This window comes from Leucopleurus acutus (genome assembly GCF_964270905.1).
Source record: "Leucopleurus acutus genome assembly, chromosome: 7".
Classification (NCBI taxonomy): Eukaryota; Metazoa; Chordata; class Mammalia; order Artiodactyla; family Delphinidae; genus Leucopleurus; species Leucopleurus acutus.
The window spans coordinates 33,765,006-33,776,468 of NC_139150.1; the positions used below are offsets into that span (position 1 = coordinate 33,765,006).

At 46.6% G+C, this 11,463-nt stretch overlaps 1 protein-coding gene across 1 annotated transcript in view; it reads right to left on the reverse strand.

The window, feature by feature from the left end:
• The window catches only part of NANS (N-acetylneuraminate synthase), a 29,185-nt gene extending 25,527 nt beyond the window's left edge, over positions 1-3,658 (reverse strand). The window contains exon 1 of the mRNA XM_082842257.1: positions 3,446-3,658. Within this exon, the coding sequence (XP_082698383.1) occupies positions 3,446-3,577 (132 nt within the window). The 5' untranslated portion in view covers positions 3,578-3,658. The remainder of the gene's footprint in view (positions 1-3,445) is intronic.
• Positions 3,659-11,463: the final 7,805 nt, after the last annotated feature.

The window sequence follows — 11,463 nt, forward strand, 5'->3', positions numbered from 1 at the left end:
AGTGAAGTAAATCAGAAAGAGAAAAACAAATACCATATGCTAACACATATATACGGAATATAAAAAAAATTGGTTCTAAAGAACCTAAGGGCAGGACGGGAATAAAGACACAGATGTAGAGAATGGACTTGAGGACATGGGGAGGGGGATGGGTAAGCTGGGACGAAGTGAGAGCATGCTGTGGACCTATATACACTACCAAATGTAAATAGATAGCTAGTGGGAAGCAGCCACATAGCACAGGGAGATCACCTCGGTGCTTTGTGTCCACCTAGAGGGGTGGGATAGGGAAGGTGGGAGGGAGACGCAAGAGGGAGGAGATATGGGGATATATGTTTGTGTATAGCTGATTCACTTTGTTATACAGCAGAAACTAACACACGACTGTAAAGCAATTATACTCCAATAAAGATGTTAAAAAAAAAAAAAAAGCCCCCAGATAGCTAACATGCATGTCTCAGGAAAAATTTTAATGATCCCAGATTCTTGCATTTGCCCATACATAGAAAAGTACTAAAATCATTAACTTGAGATATTTGTTCTTTGTGATTAGCAGTACTTTTTTTTTACCAAGATTCATGCTTGATTACATGTATTTCCTAGCCAAAAAATCCATATATATACTGGCTTCTCCCCTACCTCTTTTGAGCAGTTTCTCAGATCTACTGAGAGACTGTATCCTGGGCTATAGTCCTCACTATAAAACTTAGCTCACAACTCTTCTGTTGCACATTTTTATTTTGGTCAACAATTGAATGAACTGCCAATTAAAGAAGGTCACTTGCCACCTGGTTCTACAAGAATTAACTCACTACCCACTGTAGCTGCTGACCTTCAACATATCCTGAAAGTAATTTAGGGTAGAGATCAGGAATGAGGCTCTCTGTGCTCCAGGAAAACTGGCAGAACAGGCCTTTAGATAGTTAAGTATTTGTAGGAGAAATTTCTTATGAACCTGGATTCTTGAATCTTCCCATACTTAGAAAAGCACTAAAACCATTAACTAAGATATCTGTTCCTCGTGACTAACAGCAACCTTCCACAGAGATGTGTGGTTGATTACAGGTTCCCTTCATCAAAATCACATATACACTTACCTCCCTCCTCACCTCTTCAGAACAGTTTCTCAGAGGCTGTCTCCCTGGTTATGACACTGAATAAACTCAGTATGACACTGAATAAACTCAACTCACAGCTTTTACACTGTGTGATTTTTTCCAAGTTGACAGAACTCAACTTTTAATATTGTAAACAGATTTGATACATGAACAAGCCAGCTTGTACATAATATACTCTGGATAACTAAACTTGGAAATGTGACTCCATCTGGCAAGAAAAAAAATCCTAAAATGTAAGGATTGCAAAAGATTCCATTGCTTTAAATTTAAAAATAAAGATACATACATATTATAAAACAAGTGAAACTGAAGCTTAGAGAGGAAAAGTCCAAGATTATCCAGCTGCCCAAGATTATTCAGCTAGTAAATGGTATCATGACTCCAGTCCAGCGCTCTTTCCACTATAACACAACCTCAAACTCTTCATTCTCCTCCCCCAGGGAAAACTATCCTTCACAATTAAAACAGGAAGAAGAAAAATAACCACTATAACTTTGTTTCTATGGCTTCACTATTTCTAGGTATTTTTACAACTTCAGCATTCAGAGTTGACACCTCCAAAATAAGGTTGTTTCCTAAATTAAGAGCCGAAGTCTCCCCCTAGAAAACAATGTTACAGTACAAAGGCTGGAGCCTTGTGTCTAAGAGCAAAGCTCTGAAATACATGAATTACTAGCTGTGGGCCCTCAGACAAGCCACTGATCTTCTCTGAGCCTTTAAAATGAAACCAACTGCATCTATTCCACTGTGTTGTTGTAGGAATTAAATGAGATGGTGCATTTAAAGCACTTGGCCCAGAAAGCATTCAAAAATGTTAGCAATTGTTACTCTTTAAAGGTATTTTAATTTTTAGATTTCATAAGTGATAACATAGAGTATTTGTTTTTCTCTGACTTATTTCACTAAGCATAATATCCTCCAGGTCCACCCACATTGTTGTAAATGGCAGAATTTCATTCTTTTTTATGCTTGAATAATATTCCATTGTGTATATCAACCACATCTTCTTTATCCATTCGTCTGTTGATGGACACTTAGGTTGCAAATAGACTCACAGATCTAGAGAACAAACTAATGGTTACCAGTGGGGAGAAGTAAGGGGGAGAGGTAAGATAGGAGTGGGGGATTAAGAAGCACCATCTACTATGTATAAAATAAATAAGCTACAAGGATGTATTGTACAGCACAGGGAAATATAGCCATTATTTTGCAGTAACTTTAAATGGAGTATAATCTATAAAAACATTGAATCATTATGTTGTACACCTGAAACCAATGTTATTGCAAATCAATTATACTTCAATGAAAAAGTAAATAAAATTTAAAAATAAAAGTATTTTTATGATTCAGTAGGCTTCCATAAAAGCTAGTCCTGAAGGAGTAATAAGAGTTAGTCTTGAAGGAGTAACAGAAAACCTAATCATGAATGACTGAGTGAACAGCACTGACTGAAGGGAAGTGAAAGGAAAAAAGATGGAGTGAGCTATCGCTAAACCAAGGAATCACAGCCCAGACTTATTGTGGGGCCCGGGGTCACAATGAAGAACGTGACAGGCCTCCCCTTCAGAGGGCTCACAGTCTAACAGAGAGAGAAGTTTAAACAGACAGTGACAATACAATTCGATGGGAACAATTACAGGAGCCCAGCTTTGCAGGTAGGGATTGGAGAAAGTATCCAAAGAGGGATCATAAATGCTCATTAACATCATATCACTAATAACCAACATGTATTGAGTCCTATTTGCCAAGTACTCTACTAAGAGCTTCACACGAGTTATATCTCATTTGATCCTCACAACTCTATGAGGTAGGTAAGTACAAGGAATGGCAGGTGAGAGAGACAACAGCAAATTTCAGGAACTTCCTGGAAGTAATTCACTGTCGCTGGAAGATGTCAGAGATAAAAAAAAAAAAAAAAAAAAAAAAAGGCAAGAAGGGGCCAGATCATTAAGGTCTTGAAGGCTTTATTAAAGGGTTTCGACTCTACCCGCTGGCAGTGGGAAGCCACTGAAGGTGCCAGGCGGCTGATCAAATCTGTGTTTCAGAAAGATCATTCTGCCACCAGAAGGGAGCGAGAGAGCTGGGGGGGGGGGGGGGCGCAGATGCAGTAATGCAAACAAATCAGGATGGTGGCGGAGGGCTGAAGAGGATTCGAAACGTTTGGAAATGGATCCGGCGAGCTGGACGGCAGGCCGGACGTAGGGCACCGAGAGGCAGAGGAAGGATGGCCCCAGCTCTGCGCAGCCCTGCCCCACCCTTGCCCAGGCCGGTCTTCCCCAGGCCCCGCCCCCCGCTCGGCGCCCGAGTACTCTAGACAGTCCCCTCACCTTGGCCATGCGGATCATGCGCTTGGCCACGTCCAGGTCGCCCTGGTGGTTCTGGCCGATCTCGGCAATGATGAAGCATGGGTGCTGCCCGCCCACCCAGCGCCCGGGACACAGCTCCAGCTCCAGCGGCATGGCAGCGGCTCGCGCTTCCGCGCCACACTACCCGTCACGGTGCCGCCGCCGCCGCCGCCGCCTTGGTCGTTTCGGTCAGCAGCCCAGCAGAGCCCACACACCGGCCCCGCCACGTCAGCCCGCGACCACCGCGCAGCCAATCCTCGAGCGCCGCCTCGCTCCAGACAGCCAATCAGGTCAGGGGGCGGAGCCACCCTCTAGGGGAGAGGTGCGGCGGGAAGAGGAAGCCGCGCGCACTTCTCGGGAGCTGAGCTTGTGGCTCACAGAGTCTGGTGGTCGTGGGGTCCCTGCGTTTACCCGTGAGCAGACATTCCCCGAAGGAGGCTGACGGCTGGGTGCCTTCGGCGTGGAGAGAGTGCGCGCCCTACAGTGTAATGGAAATACAGATTCTGGAGTTAGAATTACACAGCTGGTTCGAGCCCAGCCCATGCCACTAACCAGCTCTTGATCCTGAATACCTTAGTCTTTCTGAGTTTTACTTTCCTTTTTCTCTGAAATGGGAAAATTATAAAGACCCCACCTCTTAAGGTTCGTGAGATGATGTATAGAACACCCTAATCACAGTACTTGGCCTGTAGTAAGCTTTCAATAAGTGGTTGCCAGGCTTCCCTGGTGGCCCAGTGGTTGGGGTTCGCCTGCCGGTGCAGGGGACGCGGGTTCGTGCCCCGGTCCCGGAGGATGCCACGTGCCGCGGAGCGGCTGGGCCCGTGAGCCATGGCCGTTGGGCCTGCGCGTTCGGAGCCCGTGCTCCGCAGCGGAAGAGGCCGCAGCAGTGAGAGGCCCGCATACTGCAAAAAAAAAAAAAAAAGTGGTTGCCAGTCTTATTACACGAGAGGCAACAAGTTCAAAAAGGTCACTGAGGGCTTCCCTGGAACGGCTAGGCCCGTGAGCCATGGACGCTGAGCCTGCGTGTCCAGAGAGAGGCCCGCGTACCGCAAAAAAAAAAAAAGTTCACTGACTTGTCCAAAGCCGTCCAGAAAGCTGTGGTGGAGCTGGGATTAGGACCCTGGACTCCCTCCTAGCCTAGGGCTCTTGCAATACACTATACTGGGTTACAGACAAAGCTGAGAAATAACCAGTTTGAAGGAAGAAATAACACTTGATTACCTGCTTGACTTTCAGAACTAATGAGCAAAGTAACAATAACAGAAAGGAGAGGAGGAGGCACTTCTGGGTGGAAGGGAGAAGGGTAGGTTTGGAACACGTTGGTGTAAATATGCAGGTAAAACTGCCCACCAGGCAGGAAGAGAGGCAGGTCTGAAGCTCTGAGTGGAGGTCTGGGCTGTAGAGAGAGATGTGGGAGCCATTTTGAGGAAAACCTGAGGATGGGTTTGACTCCTGAAGGAGAGAGTGTGCAGAGGGATGAGCAGTGGAGAGGTGAGCCTTGTGCAGCCGTCCTGGAAGGACAGAGAACCAGGGTGTGTGTCCTGAGGAGGAGAGACCCACAGATTCAAAGGCCCAGAGCAGTGCAGGAGAATGAGGAGCCAGAACTTGGTGGGAACATGGGGGCAGGGGGACCACTGGAGACAGCAGATTTGGTGGTAAAATGGATTTGGTGGCCAAAGGAAGATGAAGAAACACCGGAGGCAAAAATAGACTTTTCCTTGGAAAAGTTCAGTTGTTAAAAACAGACGGAAAATGGACCATGGGCTAGAGGGGGGTCCCAAAGTTGAGCGGTTCTGAAGAAGTGCAAGTTTGGAGGCCAGGAGGAAGCAACCAAAGGACAAGGAGATTGCAGCAGTGTTCATTCGTCTGCGATATGTCTAGACTAGATGCCATGTGCTTTATGTCTCTCAAGTTTAAGTGGCCTTTCACACCTGGGTAAGGCTGAGCAACAGGACCTGATTACAGAGAAAATTAAACCCAGCACTAAAGTAACTCAGTCACTTGGGGCTAAAGAAAACCATCATGGTTTTGCATAGTTCATAAATAAGTGGAAATTAAGTTTAAAGGAAAAAAAAGAAATCACATTTAAAAATATGATCATCCCACAGAAGCAAATTAGGCTGTTGTTATCTGTGGTTAAATAAGGACTTTCAATAAATTAAAGTAGGTACTTATTTAGTACCTACCACGAATAAGGAGGAAAGTATACAATTTTTCTTCTACTCTTGTTCTTGTTTTTTTTTTTTTGCGGTACGTGGGCCTCTCACTGCTGTGTTCTCTCCCGTTGCGGAGTACAGGCTCTGGACACGCAGGCTCAGCGGCCATGGCTCACGGGCCCAGCCGCTCCGCGACATGTGGGATCTTCCTGGACTGGGGCACGAACCTGTGTCCCCTGCATCAGCAGGCGGACTCTCAACCACTGCGCCACCAGGGAAGCCCTCGTTCTTGTTTTTAAAGCCAGTTTCCAGTGCTTTCTGTTGCTTTTTCTGCTTGGATAATGAACCAGTGTTCAATCTGTCGAAATGGACGAGAACATATGGGAAGGTCTTTAAAAACAAATTAAAACCAATGAGGGATCTTTTCTTTTCTTTTCTTTTTTTTGGCAGGAGAGGGCAAGGAAGAACTTAATTTTGGGGAAACTAGGGTACCCAGAGTGCTGGGTCATGAGGGTCAAGGTCAAGGATTGGACCCAGTTCCTAGAGCTCAGACCCTGGGGCCTGGGACCCCAGTGGCTAGTTTGACTGTGCTCATCAGCCCCTCCTGCAGCTGATTCCCGCAAAGCCTCCTCCAGCCTAGGACTCCTGCCTAATTTTTTTGCCACTCTGTGCTCTAGTTACACTGAACTATTTTTGAGTTCCCCTAAAGGATCATGTTCTCTCTCCTCCAGGCCTTGGCACAGGCAGTTTCCTAAGCCTGCACACTCCCTCCTCCCCTACACCCACCACGCTGAGCCCTGCCTTCTACAGGTCCTTCTGCAAGTCCTTCAGGGTAGAAGTCACCTCCTCTCAGGACCTTCTCTGATCTCCCCACCGACCTTCTCTGGGCTCCCATAGGACCCTCTTTTGGCCCACTTACTACCCTTCATGGTGACTCCCTCTTTTCTTGTCTGTTATTCTCTCTAGACTGTGAGCTCCTCTGGGTTGGAACCATCTGGAGCACCTACTCAGCACTAAACCCAGGGCAAAGCCCTAGGGACACCATGGTGAACAAACAAGAAGTCCAGGCCTCTGCCCTTATGTGGCTTAGAGCCTTATATTATAACTGTGTCCTCCAGGACAAAGACCTCCTTGAGAGCAGGGCCTGAACTGTTTCCTACTATATCCGTAGCACCAAGCACAGAACTTAACACTTCGTAGGTGCCAATAAACATTTTCTGAATGGCCAAGTGCAGAAAAGGAAAGATGACAGCAAGGACTGAGGCATAACTGACTTCATACATTTACTCCTCAGGCCACATTCAGCCTCTTAGGTGAACATGACTGTTCCCTGAAGTCAGCTTTCTGGAAAGTTCCTCTGAGGAAGAAGTGAAGTATTAATGCACCCAAGTTCCCCGACCCCAGCCGCCAAGGACCTGCCCTGGTGTCAAGTGCCCCAGGTTCTCAGTTGTTCCGTTTATAGGCACGCTTGATGGTCACACCCTGACCTACACCCACTTCCTGCTTCCTCAAACTTAGTCCTCATTCCTGGAATATAAGCATCATTTTTATACTGTCCCTGAGCGAACAAGCCCACCATCACACCTGGGGCAGCCTGGGAGGTGAAAGTCACCTCATACTGTCTCTGTGGAAGGATTTTTGACCTGGGATACACAACTTACCTGCCTCCATTTTCCAAATGCTACCTCACTCACGCATCCAGCAAATAATTCCTGCATGCTAGGCACCCCGCCAAGCACGAGGAATAGAAAGGGGAATGAAGAGTGTGGCCCTCTTTCTGTAAACTGTATTTTACAGTAAATGTAGTTTACGACAAAAGTAATCTATGTTCACGCACTGCTGTAAAATCATGGACTATAATAACGAGGGCAACGAAGGAAACAAATTGAGTGCTGTGTGTGACTAACAAGGGGACCTTCTTTACACGGGTGGTCAGGAAGTGTCTTTCTGAAGAGTCGACACTGAAGCTGAGACCCCTATCCCAAATTCCTTCCAAATGATAATAATCTATTCCCACACTGGGCCCCCACAGGAGGTTGAAACAGTATAGTGTCCTGAAAAAAATCACAGGGTTTGGAATAAGTCAGGCCTGGGTTCCACTCCCAGCTGTGTTCCTTCCTGCTAAGGAACTTCTCAACTTCCAGCCAATGGAAACAACCACCACCAGAGGCCGTAGTGAGGACCATAGGAGATGAGAGGTGTGAGACCTCTAACAGCCTGGACCTGCGGCCCAAGGTTCTTACCCCAGATACTTAGGGAGAAAGAAGTCTCATCCTGAGCTCTGGCTCCCTGGCCTGCTTCCACTGCCTGTGGCTTGGAGGACCTTCCCTATCCTCATACCTCATCTTGACAGTCTCTGCCTGTCACCAGCCTCATCTCCTCTTCATTCCCCACTACAACCCCCTGTCTGGCAGGTCCTGCCCATCCCCTCTCCCCAGTTAAGACAGTGGGTCTAGGGAATTCCCTGGCGGTCCAGTGGTTAGGACTCGGTGCTCTCACTGTGGTGGCCTGGGTTCAATCCCTGGTCGGGGAACTAAGATCCCTCAAGCTGTGCGGCGTGGCCAAAATAAAGACAGTGAGTCTACGTTGTCTCACCTCCTCCTATCACTCTTTTTTTAAATTTATTTTTATTTTTAAATTTTTTTTCCTCCTATCACTCTTAACTTCCAAGAGTCTCCAAAGCTTTAACAACTTTCACTCTTCTCCCTTACGCTGTCCTTGGGAATATCGTCCATTCACAGAGCTTCAAGATGTATGTTTTCATGGGTGACTCCCAGATATTCATCACCAACCCCAGTCTGACTGCTCTCCTGGTTGCCTGCTCAGCTCACAACCATCTCTAGAAACAGCCCCAGTACACCAGAACGCCCCATAGCAACCTGGTCTCAAACATGTGATACTGCCAACCCGAGGCCAACCAGATTGATGCAGACGTGTATTAAAAGATAATATTCCAACCGATAAGCACATGAAAAGATGCTCAACATCATTAACCATCAGGAAAATGCAAATCAAAGCTACAATGAGATTCCACCTCACACTCAGTAGGATATCTAGAATTAGAAAGACAGATAATAACAAGAATGTGGAGAGACTGGAAACCTCATACACTGCTGATGGGATATAAAATGGTGCAGCCGCTTTGGGAAATGATCTGGCAGCTCTTCAAAAGGTTAAACACGGCATTACCATATGACTCAGCAATTCCACTCCTAGATATATCCCCAAGAGAAATAAAAACACGTGTCCACACAAAAACTTGTACACAAATGTTCATAGCAATATTATTCATAAAAGCCAAAAAGTAGAAACAACCCAAATGTCCATCAACTAATCAACAGATAAAGTATAATATAGCCACTCAGTGGACTATTACTTGGCAACAAAAAGGAATGAAGCACTGATGCATGCTACAACATGGAAGAACCCAGCATTGGAACCTTGTCACATGAGTATTCAATAGGTGAAACTTTCAAGGGTACTCATCTGGGATAAATTGTGAAGAAGAGAGTCTGGGGGTTAGGGGAGCCATGATGGACATTGTCAAATATTTGCAAGTTTAAAAAGCTAAATTGGATTTTTCCCCTCTGCAGCTCCATGGGGCAAAATTAGAGCCAAGAGTGTTACAGGAAATTAGATAAGTAAGAGCTTATCTAAGTAAGGGTGAGTTAACAACACCCATGATAATAAAAAATAAAGCTGCCTTACTATTGCGGAGATAAAGAACTTTCTGTCTTTCTAAGATGGTAAATACATTGCCTTATAAAGTGTGAGGTCCCCATCACCAAGGTATCCAACAAAAGTCAGGTAGGCATGTTGCTGAGGGGTTTCCAACATCAGTAGAGGAATTTGACTAGATGAGATCTGGTTTCTTCCTGCCTGGGGATCCCGGATTTCACTGCATTTTAGAAGTTTCCATGGGTGTCTGGAGATACAACTTTGTTAGCTCCAGATTGGTGGGTTCTGATTTTTGGGACTCTAGACTCCCGTCTGTAAACTTGTATCATCCACTGCCATTTTAGCCTTCTGCTCCTCAAAATAAAATAATTTTTCCCAGTTCCAAGTTCAAAGGGGGTGGGGATAATTAATGTGAATTAGTGTAGTTTGAAAGAGCAGTAAAGTTTGGGATAACTGACTTACACAAGATCACAAAACTGGTAGGAAGAGGCAAATCAGGATTTGACTCTCCTCTCCGAATCTGTATTCCTGGGTTCGACTTTTAATCACATTTATGTCCAAACACCCAACTGTGGGGCCTTTTAAGCTCCTGACTGCCATTCTCTGCCCAGAGGTTTTCACAATTCACGTGTTTGGCGTTCTGAGTTGAATTGTGTCCCCACAAAATGCATATGTTGAAGTCCTAATGCCCAGTCCCTCAGAATGTGACCTTACTTGGAAACAGTGTTGTTGCAGATGAATTAGTTGAGTTCATTAGGGTGGGCCCTAATCCAAGATGATTAGGTGTCCTTATAGAAAAGGGAAATTTGTGCACAGACACATACACAAGAACCCCACATGAAAGACACAGGGAGAAGATGGCCATCTGTAAGCCAGGGAGAGAGGCCTGGAACACAACCTTCCCTTGCAGCCCTCAGGAGGAACCAACCCTGCCAACACCTTGACCTTGGACTTCTAGCCTCCAGAACTGTAAAACGATAAACTTCTGTTGTTTATGTTACCCAGTCTATGGTACTTTGTTATGGCAGCCCCAGGAAGTTAATACACGTGAGGAAATGTCATTGAGGAAATATGCACTGAGGGCTGGTGGGTGAGGCACAGCAAAGGGACTCAGGCCCATGGCCCTGAGCACTCACTCTCTAGCAGGGGAGACAAGACAGGGAGCAGAGTAGCCAGTGCCAGGGCCATGAGAACAAGTTATCAAAGTCACTGAATGAGAAACCCAGGGAGGGAAGTTTCCTGTCTGCTGGCCTGCTGGGGAGGCTAATGCCTTTGCACTGGTTCTTGAAGACTGGGATGGTTGGCTTATGCAGGTGGAGGAAGAGTGCAGACAGAGGAGGCAGCATGAGCAAGGTGAAACACACAGGAATGTTCGGATGGCCAGGTAGGGCATATGGAGATTAGGTGCAGGAAGTAAGGCTGATAGGGTGATTTGGGATGTTGTGTGTGTGTGCACTTGGGGGGTGTGTGGCACTGGGAAGTCACTGAAAGTTCCTGAGCTGCATCAGGAGAACCAGGCTGTGGGGAGATCCCTTGAGCAACATAGGGAGGACAGGTCCTGGGTGAAACACTGAGGGGCCTCAAGTGGCCTATGATGTGGGAACTTGGATTTCCTCAGCCTCATTTCTTCCATTTCCCTCTTCCTCCTGCCGAAGCACCCGCACTGTGGAGTGCTCTGGGTATCAGAAGTTCCCATCCACAGAGGGATCCTCTGAGATGAGCTTCTCCCAAGTCCAGTGGAATAGTCTACTGTTACTAGCTCATCCCTGGCCTTTACCCTGGGATTAGCACAAGGCAGGGAGAGAAGTCGACCTTGCTCTGCACTCTGGGGCCTTGCAACAGTCATCCTGAGCCCCAATTCCCTCATTTGAAAGATGGGGTCAGAATCCTCACACTGCCTCCCTTGAACAAGATAATGGATGTGAGCTATGCGAACTGTAGCATGGTATGGACGCATTGGGGGCCATCATTCTTTTGTCAGAAGTGGGGCTCAGGACGGGTCAGACTGGAGCTGGTCAGGCCTGAGCTTGGCAGAGTGGATGTAGGTAGGATTTGGACAGGTAGCTGTGGGAAGCACCAGGTGGCTACAGAAACAGGAAAGCAATGGGCTGATGTGCCAGCAGGAGTGAAACCTAATGGCAGATCAGGGACAAGGTAGGGCCCTGA